Genomic DNA, 26229 nt, shown 5'->3' with positions numbered 1-26229 from the left:
AGTCATGATATATGGATGATATTTGTTTTTAATTGGCTGCACGTTTCTGACCACTATCTGAACAAGTTTTTCTTTTGAAACTGTGCTGACCACTTGATACCCCAGTTTAATTTTGATAGAAGCCAAAGGATTGTTTTGTGCTAAACTGCCAGTGCTATTTAAGATCCAGCTTTTGATTCCTGAAGGATACATGGTGATGTAACTGGCTTGCATTAGGCTTCGGGTTACATTCCCCCCCACCACCCCCTCATCCCCATCCCTCTTGCCCTATAAAATACTATTAATAATTGCAACCTGGGTACTTTTTGGTAAAGAACTGGTGATAAATTTGAGCTGTTTGAACCAGACACAGTAAAGTCTATTGCAGGGTATCGAGAAGCATGCAGGAAATTAAGAGCTAAACTGTAACATTTCCAACAGTTAATACTACTTACCTGGGCTTTCCTTTCACTTGAATGTGGCTGTTGAGCTATTATGATGCACCAGAAATGTGCAGTCTAAGGTTTTACATTGCTTTTCCACTTTGTTTTAGGTGAGGAAGTAAAAAACCCCCAGCGAGCCATTCCGATCGGAATCGTTGCTTCCCTTTTGATCTGTTTTGTTGCCTATTTTGGAGTATCTGCTGCCCTTACTTTGATGATGCCATATTATTTACTGGACAAGAACAGCCCATTGCCAGTCGCTTTCAAATACATTGGATGGGATGGGGCGAAATATGCTGTTGCAGTGGGTTCGCTCTGTGCTCTCTCCACCAGGTATTTGCACAATCTTGTTTTCTTAAATTGGTCATTGATTGGATTGGATGCAAATGTTTCTTTAGAAATTTTGACATTTAGTGTGCATGAATAAGTATGCATTTTGGTCCTGAAAATTCACAAAATGAAACGGCTGAACAGTAAATGTTTAAGGAATCATTATCGTTCACTGCTAATTTTCCATTTAATCAAATGTTCGGGTGGTCAAAACTTTGAAACTGCTTAAACCATTTAGCTATGTTGGCATTAAATTCATTTCAGAGGCATGATTTGAAGTCTTTATTTTGTTTGGTTCTCGTTTGTTTGGAACATACATATAATATTGTTGTTAGTACCAGCGTATTTAATGTTGTAAAGTGGATAGAGAAATGATAAAAGCAGTCGGGTTCTTCAGTTAGTTTGAGCCTTTTGGGGAATATGGTAGCGTGCAGTGGTGGGGCTGATTGTTGTGCTGATTCCGCTATATCTTTTCATCACTAGAGTGCACGTTAAGAATTTCAACAAGGCATTAGACGTTTTTGGCTTGCTGCATGTTATTGCTTGCTTCTAGGAATTCAAATTACTCCCTTTACCCCTCCTAATGAGTCTGTAGACAATCAGGCTCAATAGAGAGTGCCACCATTTTGGTGCTGACTGTATTCCTAGTAGGCATTGACTTGTCTCTGTTCCTTTGAATGGGTTGTTTAAAGTTTTAGAAATGTTTTACTGATTAACATTGTAATCATCTTTTTCTTTCTGCTGGGCAGTTGCTGTGAGGCATATCTGTAAAAGACAATTGCTTATTACAGAGCTTGGCATGGCCTCAGCATTGTGCTTATGTTAGTGTTCATTAAATGGCTGAGTAAGATGATGCTGATTTCAAGACCATCACAGTCACGTGAAGATCCTGGCACCTGAAACATGTGACTCTTCCCCCTAACCTGCTGTCTTGAGATTTTATTTCAAGTTTTCAATATCTGCATTTTCTTGATTTTCTTTTAAATTCATGTTTTTTCTTCACCTTTGGCAGTTGTACAGATTTGATTGCAAACTTATAGACTGTCATTGCAATACTGCAGGGTTGTTCTGTTGGAAGTGACATATTTTGGCTTCCCTCAAGTGGATATGGTACATTGAAGAAGAGCAAGGAGAATAGGAGTGATAGGAGAGTATGGCAAAGTGTAATAGGGATCGATGTGAAAGGTGAGATGCGTAAGGAATTAAAAGTATTGTATTTGAATGTGTGAAATACAAGAAGTAAAGTAGATGAGCTTGAGGCTCAGTTAGAGGTTGGTAGATGATGACATTGTGGGGATTACTGAAACGTGGCTGCAGCAGGATCGGGCCTGGGGACTTAATATTCAGGGTTATACATCCTATAGAAAGGACAGGCAGGTGGGCAGAAGAGGGGGGGGGGTAGCTCTGCTGGTGAGGGATGGAATTCAGTCCCTTGTGAGGGAAGACATAGGGACTGACGAGGTAGAGTCACTGTGGATTAAGTTGAGGAATTGTAAAGGCAAGAAGACACTTAATTGGTGTTATATACAGACCCCCAAATAGTAGCCCGGATGTAGGGTGTACGTTGCAGCAGGAGTTAAAACTGGCATGTAACAAAGGTAATGCCACTGTGGTGATGGGGGATTTCAATATGCAGGTAGACTGGAAAAATCAGGTTGGTTCAGGACCCCAAGTAAGAGAGTTTGTAGAGTGCCTCCGAGATGGATTCTTAGAGCAGCTTGTAATGGAGCCGACCAGAGAAAAGGCAATTCTGGATTTAGTGTTGTCCAATGAACCAAATTTGATAAGAGAACTTGAGGTAAAGGAACCGCTTGGAGGTAGTGATCATAATATGATTAGTTTTAATCTGCAATTTGAGAAGGAGAAGGTTAAATCGGAAGTGTCAGTGATGCAGTTGAACAAAGGGGACTATGAAGGCATGAGAGAGGAGCTGGCCAAGGTAGACTGGAAATGGACCCTAGCAGGAATGACGGTGGAACAGCAATGGCAGGAATTTCAGGGAATAATCCGGAAGACGCAGGATCATTTCATTCCAAAAAGGAAGAAAGATTCTAAGGGGAGTAGCAGGCAACCGTGGTTGACAAGAGAAGTTAGGGATAGAATAAAACTAAAAGAAAAGATGTATAACACAGCAAAGAGTATCCGGAAGCCAGAGGATTGGGAAACTTTCATAGGACAACAGAAGGAAACAAAACGGGCAATACGGCCTGAAAAGATGAAGTACGAGGGGAAGCTGGCCAGGAATGTAAAGGACAGTAAAAGCTTCTTTAGATATGTTAAAGGAAAAAGAATAGCAAAGTCAAATGTGGGTCCCTTGAAGGCAGACACGGGTGAAGTTATTATGGGGAACAAGGAAATGGCAGAAGAGTTGACCAAGTACTTCGGATCTGTCTTCACTAAGGAAGACACAAACAATCTCCCAGAAGTACTGGAGGACAGAGGATCTAAGAGGGTAGAGGAACTGAAAGAAATTTTCATTAGGCGAGAAATAGTATTGGGTAGGCTAATGGGACTGAAGGATGATAAACCCCCTGGGCCTGATGGTATGCATCCCAGGGTCCTCAGGGAGGTGGCTCTAGAAATAGTGGACGCATTGGTGATCATTTTCCAATGTTCAATAGATTCAGGATCAGTTCCTGTGGATTGGAGGATAGCTAATGTTATCCCACTTTCAAGAAAGGAGCGAGAGAGAAAACGGGGAATTACAGACCAGTTAGCCTGACTTCGGTGGTGGGAAAGATGCTGGAGTCAATTATTAATGAGGTAATAATGGGCCATTTGGATAGCAGTAAAAGGATTAGTCCAAGTCAGCATGGATTTATGAAAGGAAAATCATGCTTGACTAATCTTCTGGAATTTTTTGAGGATGTGACAAGTGAAATGGATGAAGGGGAGCCAGTGGATGTAGTGTATCTAGACTTTCAGAAAGCCTTTGATAAGGTCCCGTACGGGAGACTGGTGACTAAAATTAGAGCACATGGTATTGGGGGTAGGGTGTTGACGTGGATAGAAAATTGGTTGGCAGACAGGAAGCAAAGAGTAGGAGTGAAGGGGTCCTTTTCAGAATGGCAGGCAGTGGCGAGTGAAGTGCCGCAAGGCTCGGTGTTGGGGCCGCAACTATTTACCATATATATTAATGATTTGGAAGAGGGAATTAGGAGCAACACTAGCAAGTTTGCGGATGACACAAAGCTGGGTGGCAGTGTGAACTGTGAAGAGGATGTTAGGAGGTTGCAGGGTGACCTGGACAGGTTGAGTGAATGGGCAGATGCATGGCAGATGCAGTATAATATAGATAAATGTGAGGTTATCCACTTTGGTGGCAAAAACAAGGGGGCAGATTATTATCTCAATGGGGTTAGGTTAGGTAAGGGGGAGGTACAGCGAGACCTGGGTGTCCGTGTACACCGGTCACTGAAAGTTGGCTTATAGGTACAGCAGGCAGTGAAGAAAGCTAATGGAATGTTGGCCTTCATAACAAGAAGATTTCAGTATAGGAGCAGAGAGGTTCTTCTGCAGTTGTATAGGGCTCTGGTGTATAGGGCTCCTAATTTGAGGAAGGACATCCTTGTGATTGAGGCAGTGCAGCGTAGCAGGGCTCTCGTTTAACTTTTTTTCCCTGTTGCCAGCCGGGCAACCTTGGCAGCTTTTTAGGTTGCCAAATGACAGTTTAGGTGGTCATTTAAGATGGCTTGCATGACGCGTGCGATAATGTGCTCGGACGAAGTGCGTAGTTACCAGTCGGAATTATACTCAATGAAGCATTCACATATTATTTCTGCTTCAAATAAAGTCACAAACTAAACATATTCACCAATCAAGACATGATATATCCCACAATGACATGCAGCAAAATTATAAGACAGTATCTCAACTCTTTTTACACATTGCAATTAATGCAATTTCTATTAGTTCTTTCCACTTCCAAACTAAAATGTGGTTGGATCATTCAGCGTATGATCAACCTGTGTCAATAAATCCTGGACCATGGTAACATATATGCTTAACCATGCACACTACAGATTGATGCAAGCATGTTTTCTGTGAAGGACCGAAAATTACCATAACATGGCCATAGCATGGGTCGTTATTGCTATTGGTACAGAAACACTCTCACTTCCCACATAATTTATCCACAACAAAATATACAGGTTGCAAGGAAATTTCTATAGGCATTTTATGATAATAGGTGTTAAAACCGACCATACCCACCTGACAGGTTAAACATTACACTAACTGACAAGAGATGGCCAAAGGCCATAACTGCAGCAAATATTCTTTTGGTTATATATTTAAAGGTGTCAAGACGCCACATTACCAGACATTCAGATTAGATGTATGTGTTGTGAACAGCAATGAAGATACCCAGTTTGTAAGCACAAGATTAAAAATAAATTATTGATAAACGCCATTTCCATCATTCCCACTTCAGAATTAACGTTAAAATTTCAACTGAAATATCTCCTGATCAAATTTGTGATGTATATGATCGACTGTAGAAGTAAATCCTGGATAAATCCAACGTATAGTTGTGAATGTTGCTCATTAAATAACTACAGTACTGATACTCCATATTAAGAGCATTGATTTGCCGTTAAAATGAATTATGTAATAACATGACAACGGCAGCAGTGACAATCGAACACTGCGGTTTTAATGTTTCACGTGTTCACAATATAATTAATCCATCTTTATGGACTAAAACAAATAATAACATTGGGAATTAAAACACATTTGATTGCATTCCGTTATCAAACATAGTCAGTGTTCGCTCTGAAGACATTTCCAGCACAATAGGGTCAGGGAGGGGGGTGTGTGTGAATCAGTGCGGGGTGGATAGATGGCGGGGGTGGGGGGGGGGGGGGGGGGGGGGCGGTTGCGGGTTAGAAGGCAGTCGGTGCAGAATGGATGGATTGAGGCAGGTGAATTCGTATGTGTTGGTTAGAGTAGGTAAAATTGTGAGGGGAGAGCAAGGGGGATGTCAGTGGTGTTGAATGGGGGGGTTCAGTACGGGATGGATGGGGGTAGACAAAAGTGCTGGAGAAACTCAGCGGGTGAGGCAGCATCTATGGAGCGAAGGAAATAGGCAACGTTTTGGGTCGAGACCCTTCTTCAGACTGTTCCCCCCATTCTTCTTGAATGGGAGGATCAGTACAGGATGGATGGGGGGTGATCAGCACAGGATGAAAGGAAGGAGGTTTGTCAGTACAGTGTGGATCGGAGGGTCTGTGCAGGATGAATGGGGGATCACTACAGGATGAATGCGTGGATTAGTACAGGATGGATGGAGGAGAAGTGCAGGATGGATGGGAAGGGGGGTAAGTACAGGATAAATTGGGGGACCAGTGTAGGATGGATGGGGGGGGTGGCAGGAGAATCAATGCGAGGTGGATAGGGTGATCAACGCAGGATGAATAGATGGGGGGGGGGGTAGATGGGGATCAGTGCGGGATGGAGAGGAGGGGTCCCAGGGTAAGGGGGGGCGTACAAGAGAGAGAGAGAGAGAGAGAGAGAAGGGGGGTGAGGTGGGGAGGAAGGAAGGTCAGCGCTCCTCGGACAACATCACCCCGCTGCCTTGGCCGTTGGGATTTCCTCGCCCCCTCCTCCGCCAGCCAACAGCAAGGTGCGGGGCCGAGCGGTGCAGCTCAAAGATCCTATAGCCATAGGATCTTTGGTGTAGCTGCTTCAGAAGGGTCGGAGCGAATGACGGGCCCCGAAGAGCAGCAGCAGCCGCGACAGCGGCTCCATTCCCTCCTCCTCCCTGATAGCGGCCGTTGCTTGCAAATCCGCTAACGGCGCTTTCAAAGCAAACCCTCCCGCACGCCGAGGCCTCCCCCTCCCTCCCTCCCTCCTCCCGGCCTCGGCAGGGGAGGGAGGGTTTGCTTTCATATGAGGAAAGATTGAAAAGACTAGGTTTTTTTTTGTATTCACTGGAGTTTAGAAGGATGAGGAGGAATCTTATAGAAACACATATAAAATTATAAAAGGACTCGACAGGCTAGATGCAGGAAAAATGTTCCCAATGTTGGGCGAGTCCAGAACCAGGGGCCATAGTCTTAAAATAAAAGGGAGGCTATTTAGGACTGAGGTGAGAAAAAACGTTTTCACGCAGAGTTGTGAATTTGTGGAATTCCCTGCCATTGAGGGCAGTGGAGGCCAAATCACTGGATGGATTTAAGAGAGAGTTAGATAGGGCTCTAGGGGCTGGTGGAATCAAGGGATATGGGGAGAAGGCAGGCACGGGTTATTGATTGGGGACAATTAGCCATGATCACAAGGCGGTGCTGGCTCGAAGGGCCGAATGGCTTCCTCCTGCACCTATTTTCTATGCTTCTAATATCCCTTGTGTCCTGGCTACTTCTATATCTCTGGACTGGTCATTATCACATCATTGTTTCTGACAAATTGGTTGCTCCACTTCCTATATATACTACAGTGACTTTGCTTCATTGTCCAAAGTGGTTTAAGACCCCCTGAAGTTGTAACAGCCACAGATCTCCATTCAATGCTGCTGTGATCTTTTCTTCACTTCTTATCGAGTCTACACACAAAATTAGAAATTGCTCAGCCAGAGCTGAACACACTTCTCGGCATCTGCATACAATGGTGTCTGTCTTGCGCTTTTTTGGCTTCTTGTGCGTGGTGGTGGAAAGATTGGTGAAAACAGGGCCGAGACGTGAACGTTCTTTCCATGACCCATGACCTTCATGACTTTCAATTACTAGCTCTATGACTGTGTCATGGGTTATGTGGAAGATTCTACCACATTCCCCAGATGATGACAGAATTAGTCTTTTTTTCAGCATTTTTCACCTTCAGGAATGGTCTGTATCTAATCAATCAAATGCTCTACATTTCACCCAGAGAGTTGTGAATCTGGAATTCTCTGCCTCAGAAGGCAATGGAGGCCGATTCTCTGGATGCTTTCAAGAGAGAGTTAGATAGAGTTCTTAAAGATAGCAGAGTCAAGGGATATGAGGAGGAGGCAGGAACGGGGTACTGATTGTGGATGATCAGCCATGATCGCAGCGAATGGCGGTGCTAGCTTGAAGGGCCGGATGTCCTACTCCTGCATCTATTGTCTATTGTCTATTTTATCGTCTTGCTTCTTGCAGTTCCACTTTATAGACAATGAAATACTTCAAGCATAGTCACTGTAGTAAATGATGGGGATGGAGCAGCCAAATTGTCACTAACCATATTATGATAATGATTTCAATGAAGACTGCTCCCACCTCACCTAAGCAACAGTTGTTTCCTGGAGAATCTATCACAAACCCTGCTTTGCCGCAGTGTGCCTCCTGTACTATGGTTGTGGATATGAAGTGCAAAAATATGTTGTCAACTCCAAAATCGATCTCAGTAAAGTTTCATAAGAAATTGCCATCACACCTCGAGTGCCGGATCCTCTAAAACACACTTTAATTCATGAACTTTTTGTTTGGTAAAGATCACAGAGCAACATTTACATTTAGAATCGGAGAGTTTGGCCCAACTCAACCATGCCGACCAAATTGTCTGAGCTAGTGCCATTACCTGCATTTCATCCATATCCCTCTTTTCTAACCTTGTACCTGCCCAAGTGTCTTTTAAATGATGTAATTGTACCTTCGTCTACCCAGCGGTGGGTTTACGTAACTTCCTCTTTTTTTGTTCCACTAAATCTGTGTTCTCAAGTTTTAGCTTCCCCTGTCCTGGGTAAAAGACTGACCAACCACCTTTATCTATGCCCCTCGTGATTTTATATACCTTTTGTAACGTCACCCCTTGGGCTTCTCTGCTCCAGGAAAAAGGTGCAGCCTATTCAGTTTCTCCTTATAACTCGTCCTCCAGTCACGGTAACATGGTTGTGGATCTTTTCTGCACCTTTTCCAGGTTAATGATGTCCTTTCTAATAGCTACGTAACCGGGACTCTGCACAGTACTCCTAGCGTGGTCTCATCGCTTGTGCAGCTGTAGCATCATGCCCCAACACTTACACTCAATGCCTTGATTGATGTAGGCAAACATGCAAGATGCCTACTTCACTTTGCCTGTGCTGCAACTTTTAGGGACCTATGCATTGGTATATGTGGGATAATTGACTGGGATTTTTATTTTCACTGTATATATTACTTTACATTTTATTATTAACTTTTGGTTATTTATTTTATATAACATTGGGGTATTTCACAATATTTTGTACATTTTAAAATTCTTGAAATTTTATTATTTAAAAGGCCAGTGTATTTCATTGCTGATATGTATTTGAGCTACTTGCTGTATAGAATGAGTTAAGTATGTGTTTGAATGAAGGCTTCAGATCCCTCGCGTCCCCGGGACTAGCTGCAGTTCGTACAGAGAGAGAGAGAGAGAATTTGAGATTTTAGAGAGAGAGAGAGAGAGAGAGAATTTGAGATTTTAGAGAGAGAGAGAGAGAATTTGAGATTTTAGAGAGAGAATTTGTGATTTTAGAGTAAAAAGAGATATTTTGGGGTAAAAACTAGCCTCTTTATTGCCGGGAAATACGGTGACCTTCAAACTCGCACGTCATTGGAAACAAGAGCACCTAGAGGAGACACTCACGGTTATGAACGTGCAAACACCACACAGACAGTGCATGAGGCCAGAATCAAACCTGGGTCTCTGGTGCAGTGGGGCAGCGGCTCTACTGTACTCCCCCACCCCCCCCCCCCCCCCCCCCTCCCCCCCACCCATCCCTTGCGAGCAGTGGTAACAATAACCATGAAGGTACTAATAGTAAAACCCATCAGGTTCACTGATACTCTTCAGGAAAGGAAATCTGATAACTTGTCTATACGTTAGACCAAACAAAGGTTGCTGTTTTATGGTTGTTGTTTGCAATTAACTGCTTGTGCCTTTGATTGTACAATACTAATATGGGATGGACTGTGTTTCTCTATTAGTCTTCTTGGCTCCATATTTCCAATGCCGAGAGTAATATTTGCAATGGCAGAGGATGGACTGCTGTTCAGGGTGTTGGCCCGAATCAACAAAAGGACTAAAACGCCACTTATTGCCACAGTAGTATCAGGGGTTGTTGCAGGTAAGGCATTCTAACAAACAGTGAATGTCAGGGAAGGTAAATGTATTGGGCCAAATGAACTGCTAGGAATGTTATTGAACTGCTAGGAATTTTTTCTCAAAATTATGAGCAGAGGCCTCCTCCAACTTTTAGTGTGCACTTGCTTTGGAAATCCTCCCTCAACTCACTGAAAAAATGTCTGATTCTGTGTGGCATTTCTTCACAGCAGTATTGAAGAATGATTGACCGCTTACTCAAATTCACATTTTGTCGCTTGGTCAGATTGTTGTGCCTGCCACAACCACATTTCCAAATTTACATTTCCCATATATCAACTTAAAAAACTGAGTTTGAACTCATTGGAAAAGTTGGAATAAATCCTCTTTTAAATCAAGTGCTTCTATTATCCTTTTGGTGTCCTTGTGTTTACCTTCCCTGTAAATCCAAGTCATTTGCTCTTAAAATTCACTTTCTCCCTTGCAGCCTATTAGGTTCAATGTTTCCGTTGCCAAGGATTGTGTTTGCAATGGCACGGGATGGTCTGCTGTTCAGATTCTTGTCTCGTGTAAGTGAAAGAAAAGCCCCAATAGTTTCAACCATTGCAGCTGGGGTACTTTCTGGTAAGCGTTTGAATGAAGTTCTAAGAACTGGACTGCAGTGGATTTTTGAGTCAATAACATTGCCCTGTGACTGCATAGCTAACCCGTGTGAGTATGGAGATAAGCTTCGAGCACAGAATTTGTTCAGAGTTATGTATTGGCTTTTACTCGTGTTTTAAAACAAAAACCCAATTTTATGTTCGCTCCAGATTAGCTCGTTAGCTAGGTAGCCTCAACAAAGAAGGCGGAACAGTATGCACAGTGTCTTTATCTGGTATCAGTAAGAACACTTTAAATTGTGAACTGCCCATCCATCTTCCTGTAGTGGTTGAGGAAATCCTGTCTGGCCGGTGGAAATTTGCCTTTGAACAGTGATGGTTTAGAATATCAGGGATTCTTAATTACCAATTATTTGGTTAGGCTTTGCTCGCTGATTGGGCTTTGGGTTACCTTGTATAGATTTACAATGATCCTTATGCATGTTAGAGTATTACAGCATGGAAACATGTCCTTTGTTCCAACTTGCCGACCAAGGTGTCCCCTCTACACTAGTTGCACCTGCCTACGTTTGGTCCATAAACCTCTAAACCTGTCCTATCCATGTACCGATCCAAATATCTTTTTTACCTGCCTCAACTACCCGCTCATTCCATATACCCACCACCCTCTGTTGTTGATGACATGTTTTCTTTTATGAAGTTTAAATATTGTAATTTTTGAGGCTCTGTTGTTGATGTAGCTCAACGTGAACTTTTTCTCACGCGCTACCAACTGCCGCATGTATCTGATATATACATTTTTTGGGGGGAGATTTACTCCATATGAGCCTGTAGTGGGTATTAAATGTCCAAATCTACTGACCACTGAATACCAGCTGATCTTTTTTGAGAGTCTGGCCAATGTTTAACCAATTCTGCAACTAAAAATACCTAGTGTCTTTGCTTTCTTTGGGACATTGCTATTACATAATGGCTTCTTTGGTTGGCTAAATAACTCCAAGAGGAAAAATAATTGTGTGTAGTGTGAGAGGCCCAAGTGAGATAAAACACCTATACAAACCTGTATTCTTGCTCAAAACACGTAGTGCTGGAGGAACTCAGTGAGTCAGGCAGCATCTGTGGAGGGAAATGGACAGACAAAGTTTTAGGTTGGTGCCCTTCTTCAGACTGAACACATTATTCCATCCACAGATGAGTTTGCATGCAGATGTGTCCAAGGAATAGGCAGTTTGCACAATTGCTATTTTGCCGTTTGTACTAAAGGCAAGGCTAACCTGCAGAATAAGGAAAGCTATGCTTGTGATGTGTGGAAACCATACACAAATTCTCTTGGATGTTATGTTAAAGTAATTGTTCTATTGGCAGAAATTTAGAATTTTATTACTCTCTTGCTGCAGCTATCATGGCATTGTTGTTTGACCTCAAGGATCTTGTGGATCTTATGTCGATTGGGACCCTTCTTGCCTACTCACTGGTGGCTGCTTGTGTTCTGGTGCTCAGGTAATTGAAATGTGTTTCTCTTCAGGGGCAAATCATCTGTTGTCCTTAATATAAATGCAGCTTAAGACCTCTGCCCTTTAGGTAAAGGGCTATTTTTTCACATAACAGACCAGTCTGTGAGGTTTAAGAGCAGGACTGTCATGCCTGGATGAGAAGGGGATGTAACAACACTGCCATTTTGCTCCTGTGTCCAGTACTGCACACTTCCTTTGCAGTTTGAGTTCAGCTAGCCATAAACGATTTCAGTTGACTTAGAAGGTTGACTTCAAAAAAAAATTGTTGAGATGAATAACATGGCCATTTCCTCATTGCAGATATCAGCCTGACCAATTTTCTAATGCAACATATCAAATGGCAAATACCTCTGATGATACAGATTTGACTGAATCAGCAAGCACAAGTGACTCTCAAGCAGAGGTTTTGCAAGGAAATTACGGATTATCATTGAATGCCGTGTTATTTCCTGAAAATATACACCCTACCCAGCAGTCAGGATCTTTAGTCAGTACATGTGTGGGTTTCAATGGTGAGTTTATTAAATTGCTTCTCCTTCCCCATATTTTGCACTCTATCTTTCACTTCGCTCTGTCTATTGTACTTGAGTTTGACTTGTTTGTATTTGTGTAATATTATCTGATCTAATTGGATAGCAAGATTCTGACATTTGCAGTTCCTTGTGTCTCCATTTTACTGCTGGATGGAATTTGTTCAGTCCAGTATGGTCTTGCACCCCAAGATCCCTCTGTTGATCCCTCTTGGGGTGCATAGTAGGTGATCCAGAAGATTTAAATCGCATGGGATCCAGCACTTGAAAGTGCCAATTGAAGTGGATAAGTAGTAAAGAAGGTGTATGGCATGCTTTGTTGGTTGAAGCATTGAGTATAAAAATTGGCATGTCATGCTGCAGCTGTATAAAACTTTGGTTAGGCCACACTTGGAGTCCTGATCGTATGTAGTCCTGATTGCCACACTGTAGGAAATATGTTTTGAAGAGGTTGCAAGTGGAGTTGCATATGAGGATGTTGCTTGGATTGGAGTGTGTTAAGGGCCTGTCCCACTTTCATGACCTAATTCACGACCTCTGCCGAATTTGCCCTTGACTCGTACTCACAGCATGGTCGTCACGAGGTCGTAGGTAGGTCGTAACAGACCGTGAATCTAGTCGTAGGTACTCGTGGCATAAAGTAGGTCGTGGCGTTTTTTCTAGACTGATGAAAGATGTCCATGAGTAAAAAAGGTTGTGAATTAGGTCGTGAAAGTGGGACAGGCCCTTTAGCTATAAGGAGAGGTTGGGAACATTTGGATTGTTTTCTGAGGATCATGGGAGTCTGAGGAATGAGCTGATAAAAATTCAGAAAAACCATGAGGCTTAGTCAGAATCTATTTTCCCAGGGCATAGGTTAAACGTAGGATGGGGAGAGTTTAAAGACTATTTGAGACACAAGTTTTTTTTTTTAAATGGTAGGTCCCCAGAGCGTACTGCCAGGGATGTAGTAGAAGCAGATATGATAGTAATGTTTAAGAGGAATTTCAATTAGACATGAACAGACGGAATATGTGGTCCTGACTGTGTGCGGGCTGATGAGATTAGTTGTGATTTGCATCAGGATTGGCGTGGTCATTGTTGGCTGAAGGGCCTATTCCTATGTGGTATTGTTGCATTTCCTTTATTGCTCTATTAAGACAGTTTAGCATGAAACTGCTAAAGTATCTCTGAAACAGCTTTTAAAGGTATCTGCTAGGCAAGCTGACCTGGACGCAACAGCCAGACCTGGGGCAAAAGCTCTCTCTCTCTCTGTGTCTCTCTCCCCCTCTCCCTCTCCCTCTTTCCCTCTTTCTCGCTCTCTCTTTCTCCCCCTCTTTCTCGCTCTCTTTCTCGCACGCTCGCTCTCTCTTTCTCGCTCTTTCTTTCTTGCTCTCTCGCTCTTTCTCGCTCTCTCGCTCTTTCTCTTTTAGATTATTGGCTTCAGAGGAGGCCAATTAATAGTTTTGAAAATAGCAAATACAGATTTGACTGATCAGAAACTACGGAATCCTATATTTATTTATTTTTAAGCATGCAGGTACAGCAGGCAGTGAAGAAAGCGAATGGCATGTTGGCCTTTATAACAAGAGGAATCGAATATAGGAGCAAAGAGGTCCTTCTGTAGTTGTACAGAGCCCTAGTGAGACCACACCTGTAGTATTGTGTACAGTTTTGGTCCCCTAATTTGAGGAAGGCCATTCTTGCTATTGGGGGAATGCAGCATAGGTTTACAAGGTTAATTCCCGGGATGGCGGGACTGTCATATGCTGAGAGAATGGAGCAGCTGGGCTTGTACACTCTGGAGTTTAGAAGGATGAGGGGGATCTCATTGAAACATACAAGATTGTTAAGGGCTTGGACACACTAGAGGCAGGAAACATGTTCCCGATGTTGGGGGAGTCCAGAACTAGGGGCCACAGTTTAAGAATAAGGAATAAGCCATTTAGAACGGAGATGAGTAAACACTTTTTCTCACAGAGTGTGGTGAGTCTGGAATTCTCTGCCTCAGAGGGCTGTGGAGGCAGGTTCTCTGGATGCTTTCAAGAGAGAGCTAGATAGGGCTCTTAAAAATAGCAGAGTCGGGGGATATGGGGAGAAGGCAGGAATGGGGTACTGATTGGGGATGATCAGCCATGATCACATTGAATGGCGGTGCTGGCTCGAAGGGCCAAATGGCCTACTCCTGCACCTATTGTCTATTGTCTATAATGGTAAAGGACTGAAGTGATGGAGATTTTTAAGACGAGGGTAGAAAGGGGGCCAGTTCGTTCCACAAATGGTAGAATCCAGAAAGTGGGGATAGTCTTGAACTGTGACAAAATAAGGCACCTCGCGCTTTACTCTTGCTTTTAGAATATAGTGCTTGCTCATTTAATACCAAAGCCAGATTTGCATGTCTGTATTTTTGAAGTAACATGCTTAAATTTATACCTGGCAAAGTAAAATATTTAATTTACATATTTTTGAGATGTGCACTGCTTTTCAATAACATAATCTGTGTAAAATGTGAGGTGCCTGTAATTGGATCGTTTTGAGAATGCTTTGTGCACCTCCAGAATATCTCTTTGCTGACTTTAAACAATGCACAATAGACAAGAATTAGGATTTTTTTTTAAACTGGTACCATGGATAACAAAGTACCAAATGATATCTTGCTTTTCTATCCCAACTTGAGCCAACAAAGAAGAATTTCACAAGTTCCCAATAGGAACACCACTAATGTACTTTGCTTTCTGTTGCAGGGTTATTTATTCTGATATTGTGCCTATTCGCTGTTTATGCAAAAGATCCTTTGTTGGAGGGGAAACCCTGGTCCATATGCTTACTGCTTGTAATAATGCTTCTGTGCACGTTTTTCACTGTCATCATTGCTAGACAACCAGAAAACAAAACAAAGCTCTCATTTAAGGTAAGCATTCTGAGATTTCTCTGTTGTTGCTGGAGTTGCTTGATCGATTTCTCTGAATTTAAACTTACCTCAATATATATTTTTGGTTTCATCTAATGATTTTTAGGTACCGCTCTTGCCCTACTTGCCTGTTGTCAGCATTGTTGTGAATGTCTATCTAATGATGCAGTTGGACAGAGGCACTTGGATACGGTTCGCTATCTGGATGGTAATAGGTGAGAAAGAAAGTATTTGTATCTTTGGATTGCAATTCTCACCAGTTTGTATTTCCTCTGAGAACATTTTGTATTGGTGATCTCGCTTTATAGCTGGGGGTGGGTCAAGCATCAAGAAACACGAGTTGTAGGGAAAACATTGTTTATTTGCTACTTTTTGCTTAGATTCCAAGACAACCTGGGTAATATAATAAAACTGAACTGCGGATGCTGATTTATACCAGATAGACACAAAATGCTGGAATAAATCAGTGGGTTTGAGTAAATGGAGTAGGTCAGGCAGCATTTCTGGAGAAAAATCACCTGTCCATTTTCTCCAGAGATGCTTCCCGACTTGCTGAGTTAGTCCAGTATTTTGTGTCTTTTATGTCCAACCCTATCAAATAAGTTTTTTTTAACTTTCTGATTGTAACGGTGGGATTATTTACATTAGGAAATGTAGCGATAATGAATAAATGATTGCCAGATGATTAAAAAAAATAAAAAATTTGGGGAATTATATTTCTTGTATGGCTGCAGCTTTCAGAATGAAGTTGAATTTCAAATAAGATGCCTTTTTATTTCCTTTTCTTGACAGGCTGTGTCATTTACTTTGTGTACGGAATACACAACAGCTCAGAATCTAGTTCTTCCAGGCTTCCCACTGACAGAACTGCAAGGGTCTTTAAGGACACAGTGAGTGTGTCAAATGGTGAGGCTGTACCTCCAGAGAAGGAAGCTTTCTTACACAATATCGATGAGGATCCTGCAGATAGTAGGAACACAGAGGATGATGTTTAAATCAACAGGGGTTCACATTCTTCTAATTATGTGTCTGGCATCTAACTTGAACATTTAAAAGTACAACTGAATGAATGCTACTTGCATCATGTAGGGAGGGAGTATATTTGTTCGAACATGCAGGTGAGGGTTTTGAGTACCAGTGAGCATTTGTGACTAAGGGTGACGTTGCTATGTTACTTCAACTCCTTGTTTTTGTATAACCTCCAAACTACTGGTGACATTATTTACACCAAGTGGTTCAAACAAAATGATCAAAATGATTTTAGAGCTATTTATTGGGTTTTAGGGACGGATACTGTTGGGGATACTGAACTTTTAGCTTGTGATTATGCGCACAAAGTGTAGGTGGATATATATTTTTGCAAAAGAAATGCTTTCTTTGGTCAAGTGAGCACTTGTAGAATAAGTTGATAGAACGTATAAAAGTATCTATTTTTACCTGGGCTTAGAATCTCTATGGTGCACTACTTTCCTTAAGCTTCAGTAGAGGATGCTGAATGTCACAACGTGGACAATCATTTCCTGCCTGTGAGCTACAATTTCAGACTGTTTCATTTGACTTGTTTAAAAGTTAGTTGCTTAATGAAACATTGTAGTAAATCCAGCAAAGAAAGCAATTTATTATGTGGGGACAGAATAAGACATTTTCTGATGCTGATGCTTTTGTTAAGTGTGGGTTTTTGCTATGAACTTTTAATTTAATTTATCATCCCTATAATTGGTTTGATTCTATAGTTCAGATTTATATAATATTTCCAGTGGGTAATGTTACATTGTCTTTACGTGTTCTTCTGTAGGTTCACATGGTGAAAGTAATCATATTACTGTTCTTCCGATAGTGCACCAATCTTTAGTTACAGGTGTATGCTTTTATTTTTATGTGAACGAATTTGGGCTTGAAATCTGTCTCATCAAATATTTCTCCTCCAGAGAGGAGCGACTTCTGTTGAATGTTAGTGAAAGCATTTACAATCTTTAAAATCAGCTGGTTAATTATTTGAAACAGCATTGACTACTCAATCAATCAATATTTCCTGTGGGGTGCAGATTAACAAAATCATTTAAGTTATTCCCACAAAGTTAAGGTGATTGGGGAAGGTATTAACTTAAATTCTGGAAATGTGACTCTTCTCAAGCACGAAATATCACAAGTTTATGACTAGAAATTAGTTTGTATGACATTATAACAAACAGTGAGAAATGGTATATTCACTGATCAAATGGAAATTTAACAATCTAGACCTTCTAGTTTTGTTGGCTTGCATTCATTTTGAAAATCTTCTTGGGATGATTTATCTTATCAAACATTTAACCAACCATTTCTGATGTCAAGAGATGTCAGCCTAAGGCTTGCAGTGAGGAGTCTACAGGCATTGTTATCAGGAAACTTGGGCTATTATGTTTTAATTAAGCCCAGGCATCATATGCATTCATATTTTTCCTGTCCTATCAGTGTCGTCTTTAAAGTTAAAGACATGGGCTTGTTATAAAAACTGAACTTTCATTTCATGTATCTGTTATTGCAAGCTTTATTCATTGATATAAATTTGCTTGAAAGCAGAAATTTGAACTCGAGAAAGACCAATGAAAGTACTAGGAAATGGTGTATACACAACACTATTATATCCAGTTTGGTAGACAACAGATCATTATAGTTAACTATCTTGAAAGCTATGTGACGGCAGTGGAATGTAAGGCAGATTCTTGTCATTATTTACAATGTGAACACCTGCAAAATTTAGGTTTAATCACAGACCACATTATACAACGTTGGGTTACAGAACTAGCAAGCTACTAAACCCGTAAGCAAATTTTCAAAGGTTGTGTCTGTAATAGCAAAAGATACTGAGCAAATTTTTGGCATCAGGTATCACTGGAAATGAATAATGGCAATGTCCCAGATGATGGCCATTGATAATAACAAAATGCCAAGTCCTCATCACTGAGTATTAGACCTATTTTAATCATGGATGGTGCTGTGTGTATAGCAACATGTGATGCATCACGTGCATCACGTCCTGGGGTCAGTGTAACACCGGGTGCAATTTATTAATAGTATTTAAAACTAGTCCATAATTCAATACCAGTCGCACAGGGATTCCATTCCTTAAAGAATATTAATGAATGATATAGTGTTTGAAAATTATGTTATGGTCATTGTATTCCATGCCAGGTGACAGATGTCAGGATTTATCAAATTCAAAATTGCACATCATTTTGGGATTTGCACCTGTAGCCCACGTGTTCATGGGAGTAAATAAATAAATAAAGGGAATTTGCAGCTGAAACAGGTGAATCATTTGTGAAAACTCATATAGGCAAGTGTTTCTTAATTAATAGACTGCTGGTAAATAATTCCCCATTACAAGATGATGTAACTGCACAACGTCACTGATTTTTCACTGTTGCTAAACAGGAAAATTGTGTTTTTAGCTGACGTCTTTGCTTCAGGTAGAGCAATGTCTCCTGTTCAAGAATGTGAGATGTGGGTGACTAAAGGTGAGGCAAAGAAATGGAAGTGCTGAAAAGGGAGATTTACGGAAGATGGAGATTTTTGAATGTGGAATTGTTGAGCCACGGCCGGGTTAAGGGAATGGATGAGAGAAAATGATAGTGAAAACATTAAATCAGCATTTTATATTTTATACAAGGGTTTATAATTAGTATGTAACTTATCAATTTAAACAATATGACGTTGAGGCCACATGTAAAGCAGTTTGCAGGGTTTCACAGCATGTTACTGAATGTATAAATCCATAAAGTGTAAATTCACACACGAGTCAAGGAGTAAGAAGGTATAATTCTGAGAGTAAGATATCGGGAGTTTTGCATTACTTCCGAGATAGAAAAGAAGAAATGTATTAATATCCTGGTGAAGAATAATTAAAAGGCCATTCCCCCAGGCAAGGACATTAATGACAAAGGTATAGGCAATTTAAAATTGTGGTGATTGGAGTACTTGATTAGATTATTGAACTACAAAAGGTTGTGTCATAGAGAGTACATATCAACATCTTTTAAAGAATAATGGATTACCAAAAATAGAAATATTTACAGTAGGGAAGGTCCTCCACCAACATTAAAAATACAATATATGAGTAAAGCGCATTCAGTGAGAGGGTCTGTTTCATGAACATTCGGTACTAATGGAATGTTTTGCTGCAGACTGTTGCATGTATTTGAAAATCACAGCAAATAATCAAAGATATATTTGTAAATTTGGTTCCAGTTTTTCTAAACGGTGATTAAATGTCTGCTTTTGGCAGTGCAGTGCTGAAAGTTAACAGTACTGAAATTGAATCTATTATTGATACATCCTTTAACTTTTAGTGCAGCATATTTTTGGGGTGGGCAGGTGTAACCAAAGGACTGATGTGTTGCGTAAAATGTGCACTGGGCAGGGGGAGTTTGCAGATCAGTGGATCTAGTCCCCTCCCCCGCTGTCTGTCGTGGCTGGCATGGTAGCATTTCTGCTTCAATCAGAACTATAGAGGTGAAGTCCCACTCCATAGAGGAGTGCACTTCTGAAGGCTGCTGCACTGACTTCACATCAGGGCCTGTCAGCCCAATCTGGTGGACTATTTGGATGAGTAGGACAGATGTATAGTTTTCTAATCGATACTCGTTCCTCAATCAACCACAATTGAGCTGTTTGCTGGTTAACATAGTCTATTTGAACATTTGCTGGTTGGTGTGAAATTGCTTTACGTATTTGGGGTTCTTGCTTCATGACAGTAATTGCACTTCAAGCTGCAGTGTTAGCTGCCACTCACTAGGTACATCCTGAAATGGTGTGATTCAGGATGTACCTAGTGAGTGTCCTCTGGTGCATAAAATTAGTGAATATGAGCTTGATTGTTTGTAAGATAAGTTGTGGTTTTCTTTTGTAACATAGGTTTGATATGATTTCTGAATTAAAACCTAAAAAGCACAGGGAATTACAATAATGCCTTGGGTAATGTATTTGGCATGTAAGTCTGGTTAATGTGACTTTGACACATATTTAATAGATGTTTTTAAGTTTTTGAAGCTTTAATAATAGATACAGTGCCCTCTATAATGTTTGGGACAAAGACCCATAATTTATTTATTTGCCTCTGTACTCCACAATTTGAGATTTGTAATAGAAAAAAATCACATGAAATAACCGCCAATAAGTTCTGCCCAATGGCGCTGCTCCCAAATTCAAACTATAACCAATGGCAAGGGACTGCATCCGAGCGAGGCACCCCCCGCCCCACCTTATGAACAAAAAAATCAATACACCGCACTAAAGACTTCGCACGCAAATCAATACACAGCGCTACAGACGTCGCACGTAAAGGTAATATGCACAATGCTGCCGGTTTGGCGCGCAAAGGTTTAAACAGATCGCTGTCGGCTTAGCGCCTGGGGATTTAAACAAAGAGCTGTCGGCTGCAGCTCTATGGGTTCTAAATATAGCGTTACCGGCCGCAGCGCTATGGGCTTTAAATATAGCGCTACCGACCACAGCGCTATGGGCTTTAAACATAGCGCTATGGCCATAACGCTATGGATCACAGATTGTTCAGGCAACATTCTCGTATAACAAGTGGTTTCGGAAAAAGAAGAAATAGTTGCTCTTCTGGAAAATAGAAACAGAAAAAAAAAAAATGTATAGATGCAGGAGTAGGCCATTCGGCCCTTCGTGCCAGCATCGCCATTCAATAGTATCATGGCTGATCATCTAAAATCAGTACCCTGTTCCTGCTTTTTCCCCATATCCCTTCATTCCTTTAGCCCTAAGAGCTAAATCTAACTCTCTCTTAAACATCCAATGAGTTGACCTCTACTGCCTTCTGTGGCAGAGAATTCACCAGGTTTACAACTCTCTAGGTGAAAAGGTTTTCCTCATCTCAGTCCGAAATGGCTTATCCCTTATTCTTAAACTGTGACCCCTGGTTCTGGACGCCCCCAACATCGGGACCATTTTTCATGCATCTAGTCTGTCCAACCCTTTAAAAATGTTATATGTTTCTATAAGATACCCTCTCATCCTTCTAAATTCCAATGAATACAAACCCAGTCGACCCATTCTTTAATCATACCAAAATAAAATCAGAAAATGGTGCAAAGACTTGGTAGAGAAAATCCAAAGGGACATGGTTATGCACTGAAATGTAGGTCAGAGATGAAACTGCATCCAATAAGGAAATCTCAAAGATAAACGCAAAGTGCTGGAATAACTCAGCGGATCAGGCAGCATCTCTGGATAAAAAGGATGGGCAACGTTTCGGGTTGGGACCCTTCTTCAGACTAAAAAAGTTCTTAAGTCTGAAGAAAGGTCCCCACCCGAAACATCACCCATCATTTTTCTTCAGAGATGCTGCCTGACCTGCTGAGTTATTCCGACACTTTGTGTCTATCTTTGGTATAAACCAGTTCTTTGTTTCTACCAAAAGGAGACTTTTGGAAATAATGAGCAGATTGAACAGTATCTGTGGAGAGAGAAACCTGAGATAATATGGCAGATAATAATAATAATAATAATAATAATAATAATAATAAATACTTTATTGATCCCCTCAGGGAAATTCAGATGTCCAGAAGCCCCCAACCAACAAACCCACAGATTCAAAACGAACGCAGACAGAAAATACATAGAATACAATGTGGACACTACCTGAGAGCAATAAATACTTAAAAAGACCAATAATTAACAATTAAAAATTAAAAATTGCAAAATGCGTCCCCCTACAGCCTAGCGGTCCGAATTATAAAATCTAATGGCTGCAGGGGTGAAGGATCTCCTGAACCGCTCCGTTCTACAGGGCAGGGAGAGGAGCCGGTTGTTGTTCCGAGTGCTCTTTTGACTCTCCAGAATTACATGGAGGGGATGCCCGGGGTATTTCAGGATGACCTGCACCTTGTGCCTCATACGCCTCTCAAGCACATCCATCCCAGAGTCTACTCTCCCCTCCAGCACTGAGCTAGCTCGTTTAACCAGTTTGACCAGCTTCTTGTTGTTTTTTGCACTAATGCTGTTGCCCCAGCAGACAACAGCGTAGAAAATAACACTTGCAACCACAGTGTTGTAAAACATGTGCAGCATATCATTACACACATTGAAGGATTTGAGCCTTCTGAGGAAAAAGAGTCTGCTCTGGCCTTTTTTGTAGATGGCTAATCTTAAAACGTAAGAGATTCTCATATAAATAGAATATACAGTGCCATCCATAATATTCGGGATAAAGACCCATCATTTATTTATTTGCCTCTGTACTCCACAATTTGAGATTTGTAATACAAAAAATCACATGTGGTTAAAATGCACATTGTCAGATTTTAATAGCCATTTTTATACATTTTGGTTTCACCATGTAGAAATTACAGCAGTGTTTATACATAGTCCCCTCATTTCAGGGCACCATAATGTTTGGGACACAGCAATGTCATGTAAATGAAAGTAGTCATGTTTAGTATTTGGTTGCTTATCGTTTGCTTGCAATGACTGCTTGAAGTCTGAGATTCATGGACATCAGCAGTTGCTGGGTGTCTTTTCTGGTGATGCTCTGCCAGGCCTGTATTGCAGCCATCTTTAGCATATGCTTGTTTAGGATGCTAGTCCCCTTCAGTATATAAAGGCATGTTCAATTGGGTTCAGATCGGCTGATTGACTTGGTCACTCAAGAATTGGCCCTTTTCTCGCTTTGAAAAACTCCTTTGTTGCTTTAGCGGTGTTTGGGATCATCGTCTTGCTGTAGAATGAACCCCCGGCCAATGAGTTTTGAGACATTTGTTTGAACTTGAGCAGATAGGATATGTCCATAAACTTCAGAATTCATTATGACAATGGGTACAGGAGTAGGCCATTCGGCTCTTTGAGCCAGTACCACCATTCAATATGATCATGGCTGATCATCCACAATCAGTACCCAGTTCCTGCCATATCTCCTGATTCTGCTATCTTTAAGAGGTCGATCTAACTCTCCTGAAACCATCCAGAGAATTGCCTCCACTACCTTCTGAGGCAGAGAATTCCACAGATTCACAACCCTCGGTGTGAAATAGTTTTTCCTCATCTCCGTTCTAAATGGCTTACCCCTTAATCTTAAACAGTGGGCCCTTGCTCTGGGCTCCCCCAAACATTGGGAACATGTTTCCTGCCTCGAGCGTGTCCAACCCCTTAATAATATGTTGATATGTTTCAATAAGATCCCCTCTCGTCCTAAATTCCAGAGTATACAAGCCCAGCCGCTCCATTTTATCAACAGTCCTGTCATCCTAGGAATTAACCTCATGAACCACTCCCTCAATAGCAAGAATGTCCTTCCTCAAATTTGGAGACCAAAACTGCACACAATATTCCAGGTGTGGTCTCATTTGGGCCCTGTACAATTGCGGAAGGACCTCTTTGCTCCTATACTCAACTCTTCTTGTTATGAAGGCCAACATGCCATTCGCTTTCTTCACTGCCTGCTGTCCTTGCATGCTTACTTTCAGTGACTGATGTACAAGGACCCCAGGATCTCGTTGTACTCCCCCTTTTCCCATCTTGACACCATTCAGATAATAATCTGCCTTCCTGTTTTTGCCACCAAAGTGGATAACCTCACATTTATACATATTAAACTGTATCTGCCCACTCACCCAACCTGTCCAAGTCACCCAGCATCCTCATAGCATCCTCCTCACAGTTCACACTGCCACCCAGCTTTGTGTCATCTGCAAATTTCCTAATATTACTTTTAATTCCGTCAAATTATTAATTAAATTGTAAATAGCCGCGGTCCCAGCACAGAGCCTTGCGGTACCCCACTAGTCACTGCCTGGCATTCTGAAAGGGATCCGTTTATCCCTACTCTTTGTTTCCTGTCAGCCAACCAATTTTCTGTACATGTCAATACCCGCCCCCCAATACCATGTGCTCTAATTTTGCCCACTAATCTCCTATGTGGGACCTTTCTGAAAATCCAGGTACACCACATCCACTGGATCTCCCTTGTCCATTTTCCTAGTTACATCCTCAAAAAATTCCAGATTAGTTAAGCATGATTTCCCCTTCGTAAATCCATGCTGACTTAGACCGATCCTGTTACTGCTATCCAAATGTGCCCCCGTTTCATCTTTTATAATTGACTACAGCATCTTCCCCGCCACCGATGTTAGGCTAACTGGTCTATAATTTCCTGTTTTCTCTCTCCCGCCTTTCTTAAAAAGTGGGATAACATTAGCTACCCTCCAATCAACAGGAACTAATCCTGAATCTATAGAACATTGGAAAATGATCACTAATGCATCCACGATTTCTTGAGCCACTTCCTTAAGTATCCTGGGATGCAGCCCATCAGGTCCTGGGGATTTATCAGCCTTCAATCCCATCAATCTACCCAACACCATTTCCTGCCGAATGTGAATTTCCTTCAGTTCCTCCGTCATCCTAGATTCTCTGGCCACCAGTACATCAGGGAGATTGAGTCTTCCTTAGTGAAGACGGATCATAAGTACCTGTTTAACTCATCTGCCATTTCCTTGTTCCCCATAATAAAGTCACCTGTTTCAGTCTTCAAGGGTCCAGCTTTGGTTTAACCAAATGTTTTCCTCTTCACATACCTAAAGAAGCTTTTACTATCCTCCTTTATATTCTTGGCTAGCTTACCTTCACACCTCATCTTTTCTCCTTGTATTGCCATTTTAGTTATCTTCTGTTGCACTTTAAAAGTTTCCCAATCCTCTGGCTGCCCGCTCATCTTTGCTATGTTGTACTTCTCTTTTATTTTTATACTGTCCCTGACTTCCCTTGTCAGACATGGTCGCCCCTTACTCCCCTTGGAATCTTTCTTCCTCTTTGGAATGAACTGAAACTGCACCTTCTGTATTATTCGCAGAAATACCTGCCATTGTTGTTCCACTGTCATCCCTGCTCAGGTATCTTTCCAGTCAACTTTGGCCAGCTCCTCCCTCATGGCTCCATAGTCCCCTTTGTTCATCTGTAATACTGACACTTCCGATTTTCCCTTCTCCCTCTCAAATTGTAGATTAAAACTTATCGTATTATGGTCACTACTTCCTAATGGCTCCTTTACCTCGATCAAATCCAGTTCATTACACAACACTAAATTCAGAATTGCTTTCTCCCCGGTAGGCTCCAGTACAAGCTGCTCTAAGAATCCATCACGGAGGCACTCCACAAACTTCCTTTCTTGGGGTTCAGCACCAACATGATTTTCCCAGTCTACCTGCATGTTGAAATCTCCCATAACAACTGTTGCATTACCTTTGCGACATGCCAATTTTAACTTGATTTTATATCCAGGCTACTGTTTGGGGACCTGTAGATAACGCCCACTTAGGGTCTTTTTACACTTACAATTCCTCAGTTCTATCCATACTGACTCTACATCTCCTGATTCTATGTCACCCCTCACAAGGGACTGAATTTCATTCTTCACCAACAGAGCTACCCCACCCCCTCTGCCCACCTATCTGTCTTTTCGATCGGACGTATATCCTTGAATATTCAGTTCCCAGCCCTGGCCCTCTTGCAGCCATGTCTCTGTCATTCCCACAGCATCATACTTGCCAATTTCTAACTGAGCCTCAAACTCATCCACTTTATATCTTATACTTCGCACATTCACATACAACACTTTAACTTTGGTATTCATCTCCTCTCTCACACCAGTTACTATCGGCCCTGACCATACTCTCTTATCCCTTCTCGAACTTTCCTTCTCATTAATTCGGGAGTCTTTTGTAACTTTCGCTGTACTCACTTCCCCTATAACTCCATCTTTATACTCTCAATTTGTCAATCCATCCCCCCCCCCCCCCCACTATTTAGTTTGGTTTATGCTACTACCATCAGCAGTTGTATAATCAATGAAGATAAGTGAGCTAGTACCTTCAGCAGCCATACATGCTCAGGCCATAACACCCCCACCACCGTTTTTCACAGATG

General features: G+C 41.5%; 1 protein-coding gene across 2 annotated transcripts in view; it reads left to right on the top strand.

Moving 5' to 3' along the window:
• slc7a1 (solute carrier family 7 member 1) overlaps positions 1 to 18591 on the top strand; it is a 62088-nt gene extending 43497 nt beyond the window's left edge. The window contains exons 6-12 of one of the 2 annotated variants that reach the window (XM_033022848.1): positions 533 to 755; positions 10261 to 10397; positions 11773 to 11875; positions 12190 to 12401; positions 15143 to 15309; positions 15416 to 15524; positions 16102 to 18591. In XM_033022848.1, coding sequence (XP_032878739.1) covers positions 533 to 755; positions 10261 to 10397; positions 11773 to 11875; positions 12190 to 12401; positions 15143 to 15309; positions 15416 to 15524; positions 16102 to 16304 — 1154 coding nt within the window. In that variant the 3' untranslated portion in view covers positions 16305 to 18591. Of the gene's footprint in view, positions 1 to 532; positions 756 to 9658; positions 9799 to 10260; positions 10398 to 11772; positions 11876 to 12189; positions 12402 to 15142; positions 15310 to 15415; positions 15525 to 16101 lie in introns of both variants that reach the window. The other variant, XM_033022847.1, reaches the window with a different exon arrangement.
• The last annotated feature ends 7638 nt before the right edge of the window (positions 18592 to 26229 follow it).

The sequence above is a fragment of the Amblyraja radiata genome, chromosome 6 (assembly GCF_010909765.2).
Source record: "Amblyraja radiata isolate CabotCenter1 chromosome 6, sAmbRad1.1.pri, whole genome shotgun sequence".
NCBI classification, from domain to species: Eukaryota; Metazoa; Chordata; class Chondrichthyes; order Rajiformes; family Rajidae; genus Amblyraja; species Amblyraja radiata.
Note: the sequence above shows the minus strand (reverse complement) of the source record. Positions and strands in the feature narration are given on the sequence as shown.